Source organism: Thamnophis elegans, chromosome 2 (genome assembly GCF_009769535.1).
Source record: "Thamnophis elegans isolate rThaEle1 chromosome 2, rThaEle1.pri, whole genome shotgun sequence".
In the NCBI taxonomy this organism is placed as follows: Eukaryota; Metazoa; Chordata; class Lepidosauria; order Squamata; family Colubridae; genus Thamnophis; species Thamnophis elegans.
In genome coordinates this window covers 72,902,164-72,926,883 of record NC_045542.1, presented here as the reverse complement: position 1 = coordinate 72,926,883, position 24,720 = coordinate 72,902,164, and the positions used below count along the sequence as shown (strand labels likewise).

General features: G+C 38.0%; 1 protein-coding gene across 1 annotated transcript in view; it reads left to right on the top strand.

Moving 5' to 3' along the window:
• SLIT3 (slit guidance ligand 3) overlaps positions 1 to 24,720 on the top strand; it is a 506,804-nt gene that overhangs the window by 240,306 nt on the left and 241,778 nt on the right. The window contains 1 exon segment of the mRNA XM_032210926.1: positions 18,774 to 18,845. Within this exon segment, the coding sequence (XP_032066817.1) occupies positions 18,774 to 18,845 (72 nt within the window).

The following is a 24,720-nucleotide window of genomic DNA, read 5'->3' as shown; positions in this document are numbered from 1 at the left end:
TAGTATGTTTTTATTATTTGTGACGTTCTGAATTGAGTGCTTTGTAATCTGAATTTTGTCTAAACTCTCAATATCTTCCGTTTCAAAAATTGTTAAGTAAATGTCTCAGTCTGATTTCCTGGGAACATGAAATGTGCATTTTCAAGCTTTCCAAGCTTTCTTAACTTCTTAATTTAACTTTCTAGTTAACTTTTTTATTTTGTATTTACTATGCACATTCAGTTCATACATGAACAAGTGATGGATTGGAGGACCACAGAATATCATTTTGATTAGTGGAAGTTTGGGTTAATGCAAGAAAAGATGGAGGACTCACCAATTTTCAGTCCCCTTTCTATTCTATGTTCAGGAACCCTTCATTTTCAGCCCCTGAATTGGGTTCCAAATGGTGTGGGGAGTCTTCCCAAAAGAAAATGCAATAAAAACATTTTGTACTCTTCCAGCTATTTTGGGAGTATCTTTTTTATGGACAGAGTTTTCTTATAGAAACTTAAGATGCAACCAAATATTAATTTCCTCTATAAGGGATACTGTATATAGTAAAAAAAACATAATATTATTTAAATCTATGGAATTCAAAATGTTCAAATTCAGTTTATTCAAAATTAGAAGGGCTGTTGTTGCCCATTTTACTGTGCTGGGAAATTATAGTGAGCAATTTCCAGTTTAATTTGCATTTAGCCCCCTCCCGGTCAATCTCTGATCAGAAAATGCTTACTGTACACTACACTCAATTCAGCTATCAAAAATATAGTTTGATATTTGCTTGTTAAACATCAGCAAATGTCAAAAACAGTTGATTGGCTCAATAGTATAAAAGGAAACATGGATATAAATTAAGAGATAAAAGAACAGAGGACTTGGTTACAATTATCTATCATCAATCCATCCATCCATCCATCCATCCATCCATCCTTCCTAGAACTTTCCAGAGTCACTGAAAATAACATTGCGGAAGACCCCAGGAGCTAGCCTTTGATTATTCCCCTCCTCCTCTTCCTTCTCTTCCTCCTCCCATTCAATCATGTCTAATTTTCAGAGAATGCCTGGATAAGTCCCTGCAGGTTTTTTGGCAATTTTTTCAGAAGCATTTTGCCATTGGCTCCTTTGTAGGGCTGAGAAAAAGTGATTGGCCAAGTCACCCAACTGGCTTCATGCTAGGGCAGCACTAGAATTCTCTTGATTTATAGCCTGATGTCTTAACCATACACAAAACTAGCTTTTTGATTATTCAAACTTGAACTTTTTTATTTACATTCAGCAGCAGAAAGGTATGGACAATATGATAACATATAGAAACCTTCCTCTTCTGCATAGTGAAAGAAACCATTGGAGACTGGAGATGGTACATCTGACATACATCTCACAGATATTAAGTTCTATGCAAGTTTGGTAAGGAGGGATGTAATCTGATATAATAAAGATGTACAGCTGCATTAAACAAAGAAGATAAGCTACACAGTCATCACCATCTGGTAAAGAAGAATATATTCAAAATAAGATCCCTGCAGCAGATGTAATTGAACATCATGGTTATCAGGGGCCATCCCAGTTGGAGATATATTATGGTTCAATATGTCATATCTCATTAGCTAGTGTTGTGGCCCACCAGCGGCCAGCGGATCTGACAGCAGATTCGGACAGAGAGGAGGTTGGGGAGGAACATGAGCCAGTCTTGGAGTCTGGGATGGGCTCTGACGAGTGCTCTACATTAGAGGCAGAAATGGGGCCAGGGCTGTCTGACAGTTATCAGCTGCCTTTAGAGTCAGGGCAGAAGAACAGTTGCAGCCTGTTCCCAGTGTGTGCATGCGCAGAGCTGCCAGGAGAAGGTAACAGCTAAGGAACAAGGGTTGACTTGGGAGTAAACCCACAGGTGGACAGTGAATGGCCCCTCCCATAGGGAATAAAGAGGAATGAAAGGGGAAGGGAGTTTGCAGGAGACAATTAGTTCAATTCATTAGAGTGAAGATCTGTTTCTGACTTCTTGCCAAGTATTGTCTTCTGCAGAGTGGCATTTGGAAGATATCTGCCTGGCAGCTCTCCAAGCCTGATAAAGGTCTGTAGTTGTAAAATCTCTTGAAAGACTGTTGGCTGGGACTTTGCTGGAGAGGAATTCCCTTTAACCTAAATAAAAGGGGTTTTATCAGGACAAGGAGTCAGCTTCGTGCTTTTGGGAAGCCTAGGTTAGAACAGCTAGGTGATTCATATTCTAGACTGATGCACCTATAGTAGGTTGTTATTCAGTTCAAATTCTGAAGTAAGATATTGGCAACTGGGAGAACCACTATTGGAGTTTCTAGCAATTCAGTATCCATTATTTTAATCCTTGCTCATTAGGTGGTGGGTTTCTTCTCTTTATCAGTAGGAATCTGTTCTCATGATTCCTGCAATGAGCTCAGGAATGAGTCAAGGGTCTCTTGACATTTCACAGCTTAGCATAATATTTCACCTTGACTTGGTTAAATCTTATCTCAAAAACAGCTTGGGAAGATTGGAATTTTTACTGCAGTTAAAGCCACATATAATAGTAGATTGCCCCTTGCAGTGTAAAGATGTCAGAGAGTTTGTTTATTCTCAAGCACTTATATTTGAATGTTCTTCTGCCCTTTTAAATTAAACAATCATTTACAGTGGTTGGTGGCCTTGAAACCAAAGATATTTGTATGTTTATATAATGGCCATCTCTAGTCTGAGAACTGCTGGCTCTTGCCTCAACAGCTTCAACCCATACATTTATAGTTCAAACAAATCTGAGATAAAATATATACACTGATTTATTAATTGCTTCTAGAGTAAAATGTAGTCCTCTCTATTTGGATTGAAGATGGACTGTGCATAGCTCAAAAGTAGATGCTTATAATTGCTTCTTCATATGCATGACTGAGAAGGGATATCAATGTGCATGCAGGCTTATTTTTATAAAACTAAAATATAATCAGAGCCGGATCATTAAATGCCCTTTATGGAAACACAATTCAGAGATATGCAGAAAAATGGGAAACTTTATTTTGATGGAGCATTCGTGCAAGAATATTTTTGTTCATTTTTCAACAGTACAATAATTATAAGCTAAGAATTACTTTCCTGCAAAAAGCTATTGCATGGCTGAGAACTTTTTCACATTAACTATTTTTTGCAATGAATCTGAATAATATGGAGGGTTATAGATCGTTGGGATGTAAATAATTGGGCACAAATATCTTTTTTTAAAAAAAACTGGTTGATTATTATGGGATCCTTGTGATATGGCTTCCTGGTTTGATGGAGTGGGAAGTAACAGATTATGGTGGTTCCTTTTTTCTCTTAGGAGGTAGGCACCTACTACTCTCTGTTTGCATGACTTTTATTTTGTGATTTTCTTCAGTTCTTTTTCTTCTGCTTTGCTGTATCCAGGTGTTGTCTTGTTCACGATCTAGACTAGTGATGGCTAGCCGAAACTGCACATACATGCGCAAAAGCATGGATGTGCATGCACACACCCATAATACAATGCATATGTGACACCCCCGTGTCCCACATTTGCATGTGTGCTCCCCCATGTGCACTCTATGTGCATGCATGCACAACCCATGCACATGCTCCTACCCCCCTGGGCATGCATGCACATTTCCCGCATGCGTGCCGCTCCCCACACATGCACAGCAGAGACTCAAAAACCAGTTGTTTGGCATGAAGTGTGCATGCATGCATCGTGGAGCAGAGCTGGGACGATAGCTCACATGCTTGCAGAGAGGGCTCTGCATGCCATAGGTTCACCATAATGAATTTAGACCTTTTTTTTCCTCTTTCTTATTGATGGTTATTAAGTATGGAGTGTTATGTGGCAGGTGCCTTTCCATTTTGACTTCTAACGATCCAGCACATTTTAGGTTCTTCATTTTCTATTGACAGGGTTCCAAATTTATATTCCCACCAATGCTTGCTTGGAATTCATTCAGAGGCTGTTCAAAGTTACAACGGCACTGGAAAAAGTGACTTTTGACCATTTTGAAACACCTAAGACCATTGCAGCATCCCCAAGGTCACATTACTTTCATTTGGATATATTTGACAGTTGATTCCTATTTATGATGGTCGGCAGCATCCCAAGGTCATGTGATCATCTTTTGCAATCATCTGACAGGCAAAGTCAATGGGGAAAATCAAATTCTGACTTTCTGAACAACTTTGTGACTAATTTGACAACAGCACTGATTCACTTAACAAATGTGGCAAGAAAAGTCATAAAATGAGACAAAATTCACTTAACCACCTTCTCACCAACTTAAATTCTGGACTCAATGGTTATAGGTTGAGGACTACCTGTACTTTTTTTTTAGATACTGTATTCCATTGTAGCTTTTTTGATTTACATTGTTTGTAGTCAGTCTGTGTGATCTTGTTGCAGTAGCTGACTAGGTAGTCCACTGGGTTTTTTTTCTTCAACATCTGGTGTACATGCAACATTCCAACCCACCTATTTTCCTTAGTAAGTAGAGTCTATCAGCATCACCACATCAATGAAAGACATTAATACATTGTCATTATTTTTCTGGTCTTTCTCTCCTGAGTTTTTTTAGTTCAGTTTAATTCTTGTTCGCTATTCCAGCTATATATCTAATGACTGGAATTATCCATGTGTTATAGTTGCCTTGGTGGTGTTTCCATTGAGTTTGGACTTTTCAATCTTTTTCATTCTCATGATGTATTCATTTCTAATCGTTTTGACTTCAGATGCTTGATGTTGTCAGCCTGAAAGGACATCAGGTGTTTGTAATGATCTTCTTGATCCAGTTTCTTGATGTTATTTCCATAGGACATTTTGATTCCTTCAGTTTTCAGTAGTTTTCCCCACCGAAGGTGAGAGTGGCACATTTTTTTTAGTCAAATGATTGCAATATCTTACCTATATAATTATACACACAGTGTTGAGTTGCAGTTATATTTCTGATGGCATTTTCCACACAGCTTCAGATCATCCATATAAAGAAGGTGGGGTAGCCTGGTAGTTGTTTTTCATGTTTGATGACCATGGGATGACTTGTCTAGTATTGTTGACAGAAAGATCAGTGCAATGAGAAACAGTAGTGATACTAGTGAGTCTCTTTGAAAGAATCCTCTCTAGATATTAATCCCTCCATTCTATCATTGTTGACCAGTAACTCTGTCTTTGCATCATTGATTTTCCACAAAGCTACTGATGTTTTTGTTGACTTGTGTTATTTCTGAACACTTGTTTATCCATTTAATTATATGGCAGGGATCCTTGTAATATACCCGAACTTCTTTCAAATTGGTCTTCTTTCTTTTTTTAATTTTCCAAAATCATCTTATCATTTAGGAGTTGATCTTTTGGGTTCTACCACAAAACCGCGGACGACAAAATCGTGGTCGACGAAAGCGCGTATGTGACGTCATCACAGCGCGATGAAAAAGATCGAAAAAGATCGAAAAATGTAAAAATAAAGCTAAAACCTTCCCCTAACCCCCCCAAACCTAACCCTAAACCTAACCCTAAACCTAACCCTAAACCTAACCCTAAACCTAACCCTAAACCTAACCCTTAACGTAACGAAAAACCTAACGCTAACCCTTAACCTAACGCTAAACGTAACGCTAACGCTCTAACCCTAACCCTAACCCTTAACCTAACCCTAACCCTAACCCTTAACCTAACCCTTACCTTTATGTGAATCGGCTTGCTGTAATTTAATTTTTATTTCAATTTTTCGATCTTTTTCGTCGCGTTGTGATGACGTCACATACGCGATTTCGTCGACCGCGCTTTTGTGGAACGCGCTTTTGACGGGTCACGGATCTTTTGTTCTGCTGCTGTTTGAGCAGTTTCCTTTCTGCAGAAGTGGAAAGAGCTTGTTTTTCAACCAGATGCTGCTGGACTGTCTCAGCTATCACACCAGTTAACAATGTGAAAGTTTTTGGTAAACAGGCAATTGGCCTGTATTTTCCTAGTGCTGCCAATTTTGCTGAACGTGGTCAGAAAAAGATGTAAAGTACAAATAACCTGCTGCAAAAGCAGTGCCAAATTATAAAAATACATGATAGTATTCTTAACTCAAAGTCTTCTATGATTCTTCCAAAATCTCATCATGGCATGGAGAAAAAGAGACCTCCAGTTGTGGCTTCTTCAGTTCCAAGTTCATCTCCACAATGGTTACCTCCAACAATTCTGTTATTGATCCCATTACAGAATGCTTGTCTAGTCATAGTAGGACAGTTCACTCTGGCATTAGGAATACACTTCTGATTCCTCTTTGGTCTGTTTGACATTTCTTTCAGCCTGACAGTCAGAGTAGGGATTAAGTACCCTGTTCTCCTTCAGAAAGGCTTGTTTCTTATTATTAACAAAGTAGGGTACGATTGCACTTTCTATCTCTTATCATATTGGAAGCTTCGCAGCACCATAGCCAACAGCATGGCTCTATAAATTTATGGATTACAGTATGTCAAAAAAAAATTGAATAGTCCTGAACTATTCAACTATGAATTATCCTTTTTGGAGACTTTCTTCATCTGTATTGTCCTCTATGAAATATGTATTGTGAATTACCATAATTAAGATGATAAAGTGAACATATTCCCATTACTTTCTTGTTTGTGAAACAGCAGGAAACAAATATTCCAGTTTGTTTAATGGAATGCAGGAAATAGATTACCATGCAGGTAGTTCAATACCTAGCTATGGCATCTTTCATTGCCTTACATTGCCATGGCCCTGCATTGCTAGACATGGTTTCATTTCCACTAGAGTGACATTGGAACCTAAGCCTACAATGGGGAGTTTTTCATTTAATAAAGCCAGAACAATAAATAATGACTGAATTACAAATAAATAATCCAAGTCTTTATCAAAATGTCAAGGTTCCAAGTAACACCCCTAACAAAAGAAGACTCTGAGGGTTGAGTTCCCTTAAAGTTCCATTTTATTAGACATGTCATATTGGCACATCTGGGAAAACCCGAATCTGAAAGCTTCCAGGTTTTCGCCACCCAAATGAAAGTTCAAATCCCTGCCCAGCACCCACATGTTCATCATATGGTCCAATCAGGCATCGTCCAAACTGGAGATGCCTCCCAGTCACACCACTCAAGGTACAGCAAGATGTCCTTGACTCTCTGAGAAAGGAACATTATTTAGACTGTATCTCCCATACTCTATGTAATCCCCCTTGCCTATTTTCCCACAGCATTAATTGTGACAGGCCTGAAGGCTCAATGTAAAAGATGGCTTCCAGGCCTGACAGGTTGACCCCCTTCATCAGAAGCTCATGTCCTGTAATGAGATTAACCTAGGGGGTTAAAATCACAGGGGGTATTTTAAGGAGTGAGAGGTAGCAAAAATGTAAGGCAGAAAAATAAATTTTCATCAATCTGTCTCTTTTTTGAAAAAAATAAAGCTCTCTCCTCTTTTGCTATTTCCTTTCCCCACCCATTTTTAATGGCACAAAACGTATTTCATCATTTGAATATAGACTGGGACAATAAAGAGTAAAATTAATGTTAACAATCTGGAGCATATGGATAACAGCCATTCTTAATTTTCTTTTTACAATGATTATTTTACATTGTTGACAATAACAAGATAAGGGACTAATCAGCATATAAAATATGAAATTATATTCTAATGCAGACTTTTGATTAAAATATTCTTGACAATGTAACAAGAGTAAGCATTGTAATGAGGAAGATAATAATACTGTAGGTATTTTCTCTTTTTACTGAGAATAAATCTTTAAAAAATATGGTGTTACTTTCTTTGTAAGGGAAAGTATATTGTTACCATAAGGATCTGAGAACTCTGTAAGAATATAAAGAAAATAAAACAGATTGTTTAAAGTGTTTTAAAGTAGTTTTTCCCCTTTAATAAATTCTTACTTTCTTTTTAAGACTTGAATAGCGATAGTCTGAAAAGAAAGTTCCGAATAGTGAAGTTTATTGTTCATTAGGAAATAAATCTGCAAAAAGAAAAAAATACAGGACATAAAAAGAAACATGCCTGTTATTATACCTTCTAGTAATAGTGCTACTTTAGTGGAGAAATAGATAATACAGATGAACTGGAAAATAAAGTGACTTTTAAAAACACAAAGTTATTACAAGGTTCATTAATTCTTCAAAATCACATGAATGAAATGGAAAAATGAATCTTGAAGGATTGCTGGCTTTGGTTCAAAATGTCAATTTCTACTTTTTAATCCCAGTTCTCATAATTCATTCGGCATTCTGAACAGCAGCCAAAAAAGCTATTATAAGTATAAAACACATTCATTGGTATAAATCTCATTAGATTGAGCAATTTAATTAAGGTATTGACATTCTTAATTGAAACGTGCAAGGAGAGAACATTTTCCTATCTAATTTCCATATGCTTTCTAGTTTAAAAGTTTTTTTTAAAAAAAACTGTAAAATGTTATAGATTTGGCTGAGTCTGTCATCCCAGAGGAGTACTTGCTTTCATTTACCTTGATTTAGAGCCAACCACTCTCCTAAGTGGAGGTCCATTAAATGAAGCTGATGTATGCTTGACTCTTATGATCAATAGAGGGATATATATATATATATATATATATATATATATATATATATATATATATATATATATATATATATATGTGTGTGTGTGTGTGTGTGTGTATATATATATATATATATATATATATATATATATATATATATATATATATATATCCACTTAATTAAATAAAATAGTCTTCTGGGTAAACTTAAGATACTTGGAGATGAGAAGCGGATCAATATATCTTGCCATTTGAACATTAAGTATGTGCTTGGAAATTTTATTTGTGCATTTCAAAGATGAATGCAGTGGAGTTCTGCAGGAGTTCACTGTCACAGAAGGCTTTTATGCATGGGTTTACTTGTTCAGTTATACCTGTTTTCTGTTCTATGCCTTTGACACTTTTTTTCATTATTTATTCCTAAATGTTGACATCAATTATCTGAAAAGTTTAAAATAAGTCTTGCCCTGAGGAAAATGATATGCTGGGGTTCTTTATCCTTGTAAGAACATCGAAAGTCATTTTCCCAAGAGTGTGTTTCTTATTAATGTTCTATGGGAGGAAGATAGTTGAAAAACTGATATACAACTAACTCTAAACTTTGACCCATGATCTAGTTTAACATAGACACCAGAGGTGGTATTCAGCAGGTTCTGACCAGTTCTGAAGAACTGGTAGCAGAAATTGTGAGTAGTTTGAAGAACTGGTAAATACCACCTCTGACTGGCCCCGCCACCATCTATTCTCTGCCTCTCGAGTCCCGGCTGATTGGAAGGAAATAGGGATTTTACAGTATCCTTCCCCTGGAGTGGTGTGGCAATGGACATTTTATAGTATCCTTCCTCTGCTAAGCCCACCAAGCCAGGCTCACCAAGCCATGCCACACCCACCAAGCTATGCCTGTAGTATAAATTTCTGAATCCCCCCACTAATAGGTACACTATATTTTGTTCACAAATTCCAGATATTTTTTTTAATGTCCTGTGTGCCTGATTAATTTTTAGTAATGTATTCTTAACTTTAGTGTGCACCTCTTATTTAGATTTAGCATTTTTGTGTTAAAAATACAAACATATTTATTTATTTGATTAATTTACATGTTGCTTGCCTTCAAGAGATCAAGGCAGCATTATGTATGCTTCCTACTCCAATTTTTCAAACAGCAACTCTATGAGCCACAAATGTAAGATGGCTGGCTACGCAAATTAAATCAATCAATCAGGTGAGGTATGTTGCGCTGAGAGAGTGACCCAAAATCACTTAATGAACTTGATGGGTAGGTTTGAACATGGGTCTGTCTAGTTCAATACTTTAATCATCACACAATACAGTGAAACACTACTCTAATATTTGTCTATTGTTTAAATAAAATATTTAATGAGTATTTTAAAAAGTAAGCAATTTTAGCAATGTTTTCATTGTTGAAAAGGAACCTGGATTTGGATCTATTGCTACAAGAATAAATACTAGATGATCAGTGATATGGTACCAGTGTTTATGCAGATTGTAAATTTCATTTCAAAACCAATCATAAAGAATCATATTTAATTTAAGCTTTATTGAAATTTATTAAATTAATGTTTATGTTTTCATGCTGTGTTAAACTTATTACATTTGCAAAATATCTGAAATCATAACCATAGCTTATAAATCCTAATGGCTAGGTTCACACAACAGTTGAAACTAAATGAAACCCATCAACATTCCTCTTTCTATCGCTTTAATTTTGGGGGTTAATGTAGTGCTATTTTTTATTGTTTATTTATGAAAGTTTCCCTTGTAGATATTGATTGTAGTTTTCAACACCAATGCCACGATTCTGATTATTGTAGTGGCTTGATCAGAATGATAGAAATTGGTTTCAGTCTGACATGCTTGTAATCTTGATTATCAAGAATTTTAATATCTTATTCAGGATTTAACTTGTTGACAAAAGACCCACGGACATGATTCAGTAAACTTAAAGAAGAATGAATGTGTACTATAGATAATTGCTTCTTGAAACTTAAAATGTATATCAAGATCTACCAGTATGTTCTAGAGTTTAAATTCTATGGGTTTTTTTCCTTTAATTCTTCCAAGTTAGTGCATATTTTGTATTCTCTTTAAACCCTGGAAGACCATTGAAACGTATTAATTTAATCATTCTCTCTAAACAAACTTGATAAACAAACTTGCCAACTTTAGTCCAAGTAAATTTCCCAATTTTCTCTTTTCTCTTCCCTCCTAGTCTGACTGAAACTATAAGACACTTAATCCTTTTCCCCTTTTGTTCATGTGTATCTTGAGGACAATTCCTGAATTTCCTGAAGTGTGTCTCTGTGTGTCTGTGTGCAATGGTAGTGGAGGGGTGGGGTGGGGGGAGAGAATTAAATGAAAGACAATAGTGATGCCTTCTCTTCCTGTCTGTTCTCAGCAGGCTGTGTAGAGCATAGGGGTCAAAAAGTCAAAATAGTGGTTGGAATTATGTGATGAAAGCCCTGTGTCTTTGTACATACATTGAAGTTACATGCATGAGCAAAAGCACAGAGTTTCAATAATATGTTCATGGCTGCCATATTGCCTTTTTTTTTTACTCAGTTCCCATCCTCAAAGATGCCCCTTGCTCCTCCATTCTTCCTTTGATAACCAAGCTGACTTGGTTTCATGAAAATAAATTATATGAGGTCTCTTAACAATACTCAGAATTAATACACTTCAAAGTTGTCATTTTAGCTTCTTTCATCCCAGCCCATGTCAGCTACATACTCCCACACTAAGCATTAATTATGCTGCAAATGCTGGGTTCCATGGTTAGCAGTCACTTTCTTGATTTGGACATTAAAGTTAACCTAATGACTTGTTATAAAATTACTTGTCCATTTTTTCCCCATTGGAAATGATGCTGCCCACTTGTTCCCTTTTTAGTTACTCCAATTATAAATTCTACTCAGATTTGGTGATTGGGAAACTTTTCAAGTCACAAATATACTGTGGTTCACATTGAATGAGAAAGGCAGTTAATGTATTTGGCTTCCTATCATTTTAATCAGGCAATGAGATGGATACTCAGCAGCAGAGAAGAACAGAAGCTATTATGTTTTTTCAGAAATGGCTGCCAGGTTTTGGGTCAGGACTGCTATGATGACTGTGAGTTCTGGGATTTTCTGCCACCCACTAGCTGCTTTGTCATCTCAATTTCCTAGTCCATCTACTGTAGCCTTCAACTTGGTTCAGATAATGGAACAAAGCAATGGCAATTTGAGTGGAAGATTCACATGAAATGAATGCAAGACTCACTGCAGCCATATATGATTTTGGTTCTCTTCTTTTTCCATAATGATGGGAATACAGATAGGCAGATCTTGCTGTCAAGACTTGCACCTTATAGGTCTTATGATTTTATTCCACTTTTCCTTTCATTTATGTACCTGAAAAGATTAGTTAGAAAGTTATTTTTTTATCATTGTCACAACTGTGAATGGTTGCTGTATAAAACAGTCACTAAAACAAAAATTGTCTATAGTGTCTAGTGCAAAATACAGCAGTTAAAGCTGTTATAATGATTGGTCTATGTTCTTTCCCACTCTTCCAAGGCAAAGATAATTTGCCACTCTTTTCAAGATCAAAGGAGCCCACTGGGATATGATGATAAAAAGCCTCTCTTTTTGATGGTTCCTATCTCAGCAACTTTATTCCTAAACGCTAGGAATTGTCATCAGATAATAGTTCTTTTTTATCCCAGAATCCAGAGAATGGAATAATTGTCTGAATTGTTTGAAAAGTACATTCTGGTTGATCCAGAAACAACAATTAAAAAATAATAATCTAGAGAAGAACTTTTGGCCCACATCATACTTGCATTAAGATGTGATTTATTCAGATGTGCTTTATTGAAAAAAGATGACATGAATCACAAATGCATGTACCACAATGGTTGCATTTGTACAAAATGCTAGGCCAAAAACAAGCAAACCACATTATGTTTTAATGCAGTGCAAGAGATTAAGTCCTTGTGTAAATCTGTAAATCATGATACTAATCCTAAAAAAGAATTGTTGACTGGGTTTATATAACTCAACCACAAACTTGCCAATTACATATTATGTAATTTAGTTATTTTGTGGTTGTGTGTTGTTAAAGCTCAGAAATTTGTCTCTACCTTGGTTAAACAAATTTTATGTAAATTTGTTGTACAAACCATATTTATGATTTGTTAATTTAGACATCAAGCAAATAAAAGTTCAATCATAGTTTACAAACCATTTCAAACCTTTATTTCTCATAATGGTCTCTTGTTAATTGCAAATCCCAGCTGATTAACATTGGTCAAAACCATGATTAACCATAACCTGAATTTATAGATATGTATTATCTAATTGCCTTGTATAGTCAAACTTCCGTTCCAATATACATAAATATAAACTTCAATTTTATACTGCCTGCTCATGGTGTGGCATGAAGATCAAAAATTTCAAGATGGTAAGCACATTCTTGCTATTGAAACCCTGTCCTTTTTTTACATGAATTAAGTTCACACGATTGATCATATCTTGACCTTGCTTGCTTTCCATGCCCAGGCATGATGGCCAGTCACTGCCTCCTTTTGAGACTTATTAAGTACAGCATATCCCTTAAGGACCTACCAGAAACCTTCTTCCTTCTATGGTTAATATTCCAAGATTTCAAAAAGTGTTTCCTCTTTAACCAAGAATGTTATACATGAGTTTTCACAAAAGATATATTACCGTATATACTCGAGTATAGGCCGACCCGAATATAAGCCGAGGCACCTAATTTTACCACAAAAAACTGGAAAAGTTATTGACTCGAGTATAAGCCTAGGGTGGGAAATGCATCGCTCCCGCGGCTGCACGGGACATCATTACCGGTAATGATGTCCCGTGCAGCCGCGGGAGCGATGTCCCGCCTCCTATGACACACGGCACAGTGATTCCTATCATTGGATCACTGTGCCAGAGGAGGTGGGACATCGCTATGTGGCTGCTTGCCATAACAAGGAGGAGGTGGGACATTGTTGCAGAGCGGCAGGAGGGGGAGGAAGGGGAATCGTAAGACAGCCCTGCATTACATTAGAACGTGAGGAGGGGGGATGGTGCGGTGCGCGCTGCGTGGCAAACTGACACAGAGGGAGGGGAAACTCACAGGGGCGCCGGGCCATTCACGAGCGTCACCCAGCGGCATGGCCCCGCCCCTTTTTCTCCTCCATTTCGGGCAAATTTTTCACTGACTCGAGTATAAGCCGAGGTGGCTTTTTTCAGCCCAAAAAGTGGGCTGAAAAACTCGGCTTATACTTGAGTATATATGGTACCTAGGAATGCTAATTCTTTGTAAGTAACTCTTTGACATTCAGAAAAGGTTTTAAATAGATTAATTTTAGAGGTACAATTTAATCTTTCTAGAGGTGAGAACAATTACTTCTTTAGGAATTATTTTTCTCCTATATACAGGAGTAAATTTACTATATACTTACTTTGTAGTAAGTAAACACTAATTGAAACATGTAAACTTTTATGAATACTTTTAAATAAGCCCAACCACCCTGTGAAGTCTCCATTTCCCTTACCAACTCTCAGTTTCTTCTTTTTTAATACTTAATTTGATTGGGTGAACTGACATTGTCAATCTGCAATCCAATAACATGTTTGATAGCTACTCAGAAGAGAGTCTAGTTAATTTTTGGAAGTGCTGTTATGTAAATAAATATTCTTGCAGAGCGCTGAGCCAAGGCATTTGCTGATTAATCAGAGTTTTGCCCTTGTCTTCTGCAAGAATAAACCTTGAAATGTCAAGAGATACTTTAATGCTTTTAAATGGCAAGAACACACCCACACTTTTTTTTTGGTCAGACAGTAAGTGAAAATTCTGAATCTAATCACACTATACAATCTTTGTGGTATGCAGTAGGCCAAATATCCATCAAGACTTGCTTTTTCTTATCAAGTAAGGTATTTCATTTTTTTTATTTTAGTAGATTATTGTTTCTTCATCACTATTAAATAGGCTAGTTCTTTTGCATTTGCAGGTGTTAATCCCCTGTCTTACAAAAAAGAAATATGTTAAGTAGAATCCATTTTGCTGATAATGAATGAGATTATATCAAGATTATAATTGGGAGAATCTGATTAGATTTTAATTAGCTTGCCTTAGGTTGAATGCAGGGCATAAAGAGAATAGTTGCCATAAATAATCTCCATGACCTATTCCAGCTGCTGTATTGCATAGTTATAAAGGTAAAACTATTAGTGTTTATGACAGTCAAGTAATGAAAAAAATATTGCAGATTGTGATACTTTTTTTTTACATGGAGTAAAAGGAAATAATTTTGCTTTTCTGATGATAATAATATGAGCTATTAAAATATATGTAAACAAGGAAACAAATTAGGAAGGAAGGAAAGGGGAGATTCCATGCTTTCATAATCTTAGAGCTGTGCTTTGAAGAAATCATAATATTTCTGATGTATGAACAGTTTAATTTTCGGTTCTTCAATATACTTTATGAAATGGACTCATATCAATGGAATGGACATTTTAGTAGATTGCCTCATATTATACAGAGCAGTTGCAATGGGAAGACTTAGACGGGTAATACGATCTGTGCATTTTGTGATGTAATTATTTGTCATGATAAAGTTACAGAGAAGCCAAAAAAGTCCACAGTTGACAGAAAATGTTTGTATGTGTGTGTGGAGTCATTTGCAATGGGAATAGCTTCTAAATGTACAAGAACATTTATATTTTAACATTATTAGGTTACAATATTGGACTACTAATATTGAAAAGTGAAGATTTTATTTTAGATTTATTTACTGTAGTTAGGAATGCAGTAGATCACTTTCTGCTTTTTTTGTAAAGACAGCAACATTTCCTAAATTTTCAAAAAAAATAATGGTGTTCTGTTCAATTTATAGTATGTTCCATATGAAAAAATAAAATAAACTCCACAATTCCCATATTATACTAATCATGGCGAGCTAACCCAGCTGATGTTCATTAAGTGAAATCTGTATGTTGATAGAAGACTAGGAAATTTACATTTACGGTGTCAGAAATTGGTCTTTTTAAAAGTCTGTAGTGTAATCAGATTTAGAAGATGTTTATATGTTTAGCATATCCACAAATGACTCCAGCAAGATTGAGAATTCAATTGTTCAGAAGTCGTAGCTCTGAAAATTTAGCCATAATGATTAAGTCAGTGAATGTTAGAATGGCTGGAATCTGTTCCTTTAATAGAACTGTTGTTCAAACTTAAAATAACATTGAAAATCTTCCCATTCACTGAAGATTCCCTCCCAGATTTCCATAAATAAATAGATGTTTTGCCACTAATATGGTAATAATCTTAACTTCCTTTCACCCATTCCCCATCACACAAAAAGGAGGAAAATTATCTTCCCCAGGTTCAAGATCCTTGACAGGACAGAACACTGTAAGTGGCCCCAATCCATGGTTAGCTTTTATGCAAATTTTACAACATCCTCTGATGTTGTATTAAAAAGATCAAAGTGGGAATAATTGACTGATGGCTTTTTTCTATAAAAGGGAAAGTCTGCTTGCAATAGGTCACAGTGTGAATGTATTTAAATAATTTTTTGTTGGTGTTAGAATTGTGCCCAATACAGAACTAATATGGTAATCTTTCTAGTTTCTACTTTGTGCATAGATGTTTCCTATTATGAAACAGGTTAAATTATTCTTAGTGCATCTTTTACAGTACTTATATCTATTTTCATTTTGTTTTAATACGTGGCTTCTATACAGTGTCCTGCATATTGATGAATATTTAAGTTTGAACTCACAATCATCACAACTTCTTAATCATAAATAAATATTGCACGCAGTTTCCTAATGGACCTTTTTGAGATGTGATAGCACTGGTATAGCTACAACAAAAAACATTTGTATGGGCAAAACACACCTTGCCTTGTTTTATAAAACCACTCCATAATGTGTTTTGCAGTTATTTCAAACATCATGTAAAAATCAACATCCTTTATAATCATCTGCTTGTATTGAATTACCTGCCAGATATAAATACATACTGTTGAAATACCTCATTAAAACTGTTAGGTTATCAGAATATGAGAAAAAATATATGAAATAAATGTTGAAGATTTGGAGTGGCTTCACTGTTAATCTGACAAGAGTATTTCAACAAAAGATAAAGCAAATACAAATTGCAATCAGATTTATTAATTTATTATTGAAAAAGTTTATTTTCTTGCAAATAGGAAGATGGAATGCATCCATGAGAGACAATAATAAGTGTATGCTAGAATCTCTAAAACTTTGCCCTTCTACTCTACTTGAAGCAATAAGGAACTTATTTAAATAATAGTTATAATTTTAATTTTTGGAGGGATGTGTGTCTTCCTGTTTCAAGTCCAGCTGTTCCCTTTTGCTGCTTACTTTGATTGTTATTAGCCTTTAATGTTTCAGACATTATTTTTGTAATACTTAACTTTTTGCTTCTTTGCATTGCTTTCAGTAGATCGTGATACTGATCAGAATCAGTGAGATCAAAGGCCTATCATGAAGTATTTAATATTCTAGTGTCACTAATGATGAACATGAGCAGAAAGTTAAAATATCTTCCCTATGAATATTTCACAACTAGGGGAAGTCCTGAAGTACTTACATATGTTTGGAAACCTCATTTTGAAAACAATAAAGCATTGTTATGTGTACCATTTGTGTGCCTGTCTCTCTGTCTGAGAAAACAATTACAGCTACCAAAAGGAATTGGTGTAGACTAGATGACTAGTATAAATTGAATTAGTTTGACAAGGACATTTGGGGTGGGAGCTGAATGGACCATCAGCCTGATGGAAAACAGAAGAAAGCTCTTGGTGCCCCAGATGACCTAACATGTCAGTGTGGGTTTTCTGTGTGGTGCTCTCATTCAGAGCCAAAATGCTTATTATTCAATAAAATCAATTTGATTGAGGTTCATGGCACAATAGAGAATTCACTTTCAAAGGGGGGAGAAATTCCTCAGAGTGCATTCTAATGAATGCTACTTATCTGGAATGTCTGAACATTGTATACATCTCTAAAAAAGCATATTAAGTTTGGGTAGAATGTATTGTCCTTGATTTTCCACAATTTTATAAAAGTGAGCATTTCCAATGCTTGTTAATAATAGTGAAGCAATTTTCTTCATTTTGTCATATATTTGAATACTTATTTTGTGCTTTTCTAAGCTATTGCTTGTGACTATGGCATTCCACAAAGGATAGAGAAAATAATATGAAGCATATTATATTTTTAAATGAAAGAACATATAATACTAATCCTTAATCACTTTAGGACTTGCTGACATTCTTTTTAATCTTCTGTTCATGGGTATTGGACACTAAATATTTGTGAATGTATTAATTGTGCCATAGACAATATTAATTGCATGGGGGTAAGGGTGAGAAATATTTTGTCAGGTTCACATTCTGATTTGAAAGTTCACAACTGCCAAACCACAATATAACTTTCCATTATATTTTTATTCTGTAATGGAGTTCACCAAATGAAGAACTTCTGAAAAAGATGCCGTAAAAATATGTAGCTTCATGGAGATTTTTTCCTATAGATATAACAAAAGCTAAAACAGCAAAAAGAAGAAAATATGATCCTTAGTTATTTCTTTAATATACAACAAAGATGGAATAAAGTATGATATTTTTTATGAAATTGCTTGTTTTAATAAATCTGCAGTATGCATTTATGGTGTTATTAGCAACTACCTGAAGTGGTTATGAACTAATATGTAGAGATTGCATTGAAATCTATATACTAATAGTATCACTCCTTCTTTTATTCTTTCTACTATATTTTAGTTACTTATTTTCTTTCTTATTTTCAGTTTTAGGTATTTATTGCCACATTTCAGATAATAAAGAAATGAACTGTTAAAAATGCAGACTTTAAAAAGTACATTTAAAACATTTCAGAATTATTTGGTGCAGTATTTATTTTAAAATCCATAAATAATAGTAATTTATGTAATAGTAGTTGGTACATAGTAGTATCTTCTGTATTAACAGTCCCAACAAGGTTTTTTTTGTCGTTTCTGAAAATATAAAGTTCTGCAAAGCTACCATTTCAGTGCATAACCTCTTAAACGTATGTTAACATTTTCATTATTCTTCCTCTTCATGTCACGGGTATTTGCAGTTATGAACACACCTTTATGCCAATATTTTGTATTAAATTCAGTCACTTTCAATGAGTTCATAATATTTGTTTTTTTGTTTCTTATTTTTAGGGACTTAAGTGAAAACCAGATTCAAGGCATCCCTAGGAAGGCTTTTCGAGGAATTACTGATGTAAAGAATTTGTAAGTATTGTCTATCTATAGAATTTGAGCTGAAGCTAAAATCTTTTCATATGCTATTTTATGTATTTTGTGTATTTCAGGACAAGTTATGCATCTTTGTGTTATACAGAAATAGTTTCCTTGCTTAGAAATAGATGTTCACCTTTGACATCCATTCACATCTTGGTTAAATATGTGTATATGCTTTCTATATATTATTTTCCCTATTGCAGTCTTCAAAGTCTGTTGAAGAGAACTTGGAAGAAATTGATTAATTAACTTTGTACTATATAGATAGTCCTTGATTAACAACAGGAGTTGAGATCAAAATTTTCATTTGCTACCAATGTAGTTGTAAATGGCATGACTTCATCATTTAGCAAAGGCAATTGTAGCACTTCCCTTTGCTATTGTTATGGAATGATTGCAGGTAATTAAGCAAATTCTAGGTGGCTTGTAAATAAGCCAGCTGGCTGGCAGGTAAGTGGCTGGTGCCAGGTGGGGGAAGATGCCTGGGTGTACCACAAAGTGCAGCATGTGTGCAGTAGGGTTGTGTGTGTGAGAGAGAGACCATGTGCGTGTGCATTTGCTGCTGGGTAGGGGAGGCTATGAGCGATTTAGCAGAGCAACTTGCAAGCTTTTCCACCACTTTCCTGTTGATTTTGCTTGTGGGAAGCAGGCAAAGAAGGTTGCAAATGACAATCTCATAACCATAGGACACTGCAACTATCATAATGTAAGCAAGTTGCCAAGCGCCCAGATCACAATCACGTGACTGCAGGGAACCTGGGATGCCTGGAATTTTAAGAACTGGTTATAAATATCTCTCATTCTGTGCTGTCATAACTTTGAATGGTCACTGAAACAAGACAAATTATTAATAACTCTAGTGAATATATAACTCAGTGGACACATCTTCAAAGATTTTCAATGCAAGCAACAAGTCTCTTTCTGTAGTTTAAGAAAGATGTAGTGGGTATTACATTCTGTGATACATAAGGAAATCTAGGCCCCCTACAGTGGAGACTCTGGAAGCTTTACGAATTACACACAGTGGGGGTTACAGCTGGTACGCCCCGGTAGGGGGAACCAGTGCCTGCTGGGAGCACCAGTACTTTTCCAGTACAGTGCTCCAGAGGGCCCACCACTCACCTGCCCTCCTTACCTGTATTTGACCCAACCTGGCCATTGTGCATGCACACAGAAGCATATGGCACCTGCACGACACTCCGCCAAGCAGCTGGAGCGTCATGGGTGGTAAGGTTGCAACAGGATCCAGAACCCACCACTGATTACACATTCATCACAATTGAATTTTGTATTGTTCAACTAACGTTTTGTTCTGTTAATATTAGAGCAATTTGCATGTAGTTCTTTCCACCAGGACTATAAAGCTGTTGTAATGTATTTTATCAGTAGTTTTTCAGAAATCTTATCCAGTGCACCAATATATTTTATTTTAAACATAGAGATGAAATTGAAAAAGAAAACTTCCCAGACAATATTCACGAGTCATTGGACAGAAGTTTAACCTGGAGAATTCAGCCTCATGCTTTTAATTGCAAAGCTACCACACCTTAAGGGAGCCAAGCATTTAATTATTTTTCTCTATTCATTTTCTGAAGTTGTATTTCTTTTTTATGTGGCTAACTACCATTACATATGTGAATGTGCTCATTTCTATTAATTTGGATTCATTAATTTTGATTTCACAAGATGTCCTGCTTTAAATTTAGCAGTAAGATATAATTAACATATACAGTTAGGTTAAGAATAGAACAAAGATAATTGAATCAGTCTTCACAAGAGGAAACAAAGTGTAGGAAATACTTTTTAAAAAATAGTATTTGGAAAAAGCATCTTTATGCTGCAACTCTAAAATAATTGGTGCATATGGTTACTATACAGGGAATAATTGGAAGAAGGAGAATAAATATTCTTCTTTACATTTCTTACATACCTGATGTTAATGCTCATATCAATCTGTCCAGCTTCATCTTTTCTTGGGTGGGTGTAGCCACCCTCTGCAGCTGAAGTGGAGCCCCAGGAAAAAGCATTTGGTTTTTAGTGGTTCTGGCAGATGCTATATGTGCTCATTCACACTCAAAATCACATTTGACTTTTCAAATTCAGATCACTGCACAACCCTACTGCTTAGTTTCAGTTGTACTTCAGAAGTGAGGGAGGAAAGAGTCACCTGGGGAAAAGAGAATCAATCAGCAAACAATTAGTTTCACTTAGAAATACCTGTTCTGAAGTATTTTGGGAAGGTTAGATATTGAAAAAGGCTGTTCTTTCCATAAGGAAAACAAATTATATGTGTTCACCGAAGTACCATTTTACAGAGAGAGCTGGATGGATTTTCATCAAGGCCTTTTACTCTAGTTCTAAGTAGTGCTCTCTACTTAGAACTACTTAGAACTAGAGTAAAAGGCCTTGATGAAAATCCCTTAGTTAAACTTTAAATAGCTATTTAAAATTATTCTTCTTATTTTTGATTAGGGAAAACCAAATCTCATTTTTAGAAGAAAAAAAAGCAACCGGTATTCATGAGCAGGCAAAAGGTTTAAATGAATTCAAAGGGGGGGGGGGTAGTAGAGATTTAATCAAAAACATCATCAAATGTATTGGTAGATGAAAGTTACTTCCTGAAATTGTACTGAAGACATTGAAAAAGCTTCAGATGAATAGTCTGAATGACTAGTTTTGTATTATTTTCCCCCCTTAATTACTGGATCAATTTCAATTTTTAATCAAATTTCTGATTCTATGTAGACTTATCTAGTATCATGCTAATGTTCAAAGCTTATTATAGTCACAAAAGCATTTAGTATCATGGTCAGTATTTTATATTCTGTGTTGTATTATATTATTACTTTATCCCACCCATTTTAGATGCAACTCGGGGTGGCAAAAATACCTAATATTTCTTCTTCCTATTTTCCCCACAACAAAAACCTTTGAGGTGGGTCAGGCTGAGAAAGGATAACTGGTCCAAAAATTGCCCAACCAGCTTTCATGCCTAAGAGAGGCCTAGAAGTCACACTCTCCTGCTTTCTGGGCCAACACCGTCACCATTTCATGGAAATTGCTTTTGTACATCCAAGCACATTGTGACGGCTTCTTAAGAAACTAACATTTGTTGACAAAAATTGAAATAAATCCAAAGTAAATTATTACAGTAGCAAAAAGTAGGAATGAATTATAGCTTGCTGTTTGCTGATAGACAAAGCATGCCACTGGTCCATGAACCATACCAGATAAAGGAAGGCAATAGCACAACAAAAACTAAGATGAGATTAAGGGTCTGAATATATATGCAAATGTGCATGCAAATGTGGCCATGATAGAAAAGTATGGATTCAGTTCTGAGACTTTGTGGGGATTTTTACATTTTTACACTTAGGTTTTTAAATGTAATTTGGAGTTAGTACTAGTATATTATTCACAGTAGATGGTCCTTTGACTCTCACTGACTTCTTTGAAAATTTGGTAGCTAAATTTTGGGAATATATTATTAAAATTATGTTGCCAAGTTCAGGCTGTTGGGAAAGCCTCAGCTGCTGTTGTCTGCTGCACACAACATTCTGTGCTGCTATCATGTCTAAGGTGACCAGACGTCCCGCTTTTGGCGGGACACACCCGCCTTCCAATGCATTTTCCCGCGTCCCGCCCGCCTTTTTAAAAGGCACGCTTTTTTTGGCGCTCGCAGCTCCCACCCATCAGCTGCTAGCTTGCTGGGCTGGCTCATCGTTCTGTTCTCTATCCTACCAGATGAGCCAGCCCAGCAAGCTAGCAGCTGATGGGCGGGAGCTGCGAGCGCCAAAAAAAGCGTGCTTTTAGCCTTTTACCTACTACCTACAAATTTAAGCCAGCCCAGCCTCCCGCTCACTGATTGGATTGGCCTGGACTCCAGCCAATCAGTGAGCTGGCTGGGATGGGAAATTTTCAGCACGCTTGCGCGAGTTTCCATTTCCTTTCTACAAAAGACGAAAGAGGTTGCAGCTGCGCTGACTGGTGAGTAATCTAATTCTAATCGAATTTTCCACTCGCCGCGGCAGGAGGAGAGGGTGGGGGCAGCTGCAGCCGCCCGCGGCAGAGAAGTTCCACGCGGTGCAGGGGCTCCCGCCGCCCGGCAGAAGCCCCTGAACCGCGTGCGGGCGGCTGCCCCCTCCTCCTCCCTGTCCTCCTGCGGCCGCGAGGAGTAGTCCGTTCGTGCAGAAATTGCCCGCCCTGGCTGAGTGAATTGGGATCGCCTGCGGCCGCGAGGAATACTCCGTTCGTGTAGGAGTCCTCGCGGCCGCAGGCGATCCCAATTGAATTCACTCTGTGCGGGCGGCTCGGCTGCCCCCCCTCCTCCCTCTCCTGCGGCCGCGAGGAGTAGTCCGTTCGTGCAGAAATTGCCCGCCCTGGCTGAGTGAATTGGGATCGCCTGCGGCCGCGAGGAATACTCCGTTCGTGCAGGAGTCGGGCGGCTCGGCTGCCCCCTCCTCCTCCCTCTCCTGCGGCCGCGAGGAGTAGTCCATTCGTGCAGAAATTGCCCACCCTGGCTGAGTGAATTGGGATCGCCTGCGGCCGTGAGGAATCCATTTGTGTAGGGGTCCTCGCGGTCGCAGGCGATCCCAATTAAATTCACTCTGTGCGGGCGGCAGGCGCTGCGCCCACGAGGAGCTGCCTCTTTGTGAATGGGATCGCCGCCTCCGAGAGCATGGGCGCAGCGGCTGCCGCCCGCACAGAACGTCGTGCGGGGATCCCGCCGCCCGGCAGAAGCCCCGGGACCCAGTGCAAATTTGCTGCGCGAGGTGAAACGGCCGGCAGCAGCCCTGCTCTCCTGCTGCGGCTTCTGTTTCAGTAGGGAAGAAAACTTCCTTTCGCTTCCCGGGCTTCTGCCGCCCGGCAGAAGCCCCGGGACCCAGTCAAATTCGGGAAGCGAAAGGAAGTTTTCTTCCCTACTGAAACAGAAGCCGCAGCAGGAGAGCGAGGCTGCTGCCGGCCGTTTCACCTTGCGCAGCGAATTTGACTGGGTCCCGGGGCTTCTGCCGGGCGGCAGAAGCCCGGGAAGGCGAAAGGAAGTTTTCTTCCCTACTGAAACAGAAGCCGCAGCAGGAGAGCGAGGCTGCTGCCAGCCGTTTCACCTTGCGCAGCGAATTTGACTGGGTCCCGGGGCTTCTGCCGGGCGGCAGAAGCCCGGGAAGGCGAAAGGAAGTTTTCTTCCCTACTGAAACGGACGCTGGCCGCAGGAGAGCGAGGCTGCTGCCAGCCGTTTCACCTTGCGCAGCGAATTTGACTGGGTCCCGGGGCTTCTGCCGGGCGGCAGAAGCCCGGGAAGGCGAAAGGAAGTTTTCTTCCCTACTGAAACGGACGCTGGCCACAGGAGAGCAAGGCTGCTGCCAGCCGTTTCACCTTGCGCAGCGAATTTGACTGGGTCCCGGGGCTTCTGCCGGGCGGCAGAAGCCCGGGAAGGCGAAAGGAAGTTTTCTTCCCTACTGAAACAGAAGCCGCAGCAGGAGAGCGAGGCTGCTGCCGGCCGTTTCACCTTGCGCAGCGAATTTGACTGGGTCCCGGGGCTTCTGCCGGGCGGCAGAAGCCCGGGAAGGCGAAAGGAAATTTTCTTCCCTACTGAAACGGATTCTGGCCGCAGGAGAGCGAGGCTGCTGCCAGCCGTTTCACCTTGCGCAGCGAATTTGACTGGGTCCCGGGGCTTCTGCCGGGCGGCAGAAGCCCGGGAAGGCGAAAGGAAGTTTTCTTCCCTACTGAAACGGACGCTGGCCACAGGAGAGCAAGGCTGCTGCCAGCCGTTTCACCTTGCGCAGCGAATTTGACTGGGTCCCGGGGCTTCTGCCGGGCGGCAGAAGCCCGGGAAGGCGAAAGGAAGTTTTCTTCCCTACTGAAACGG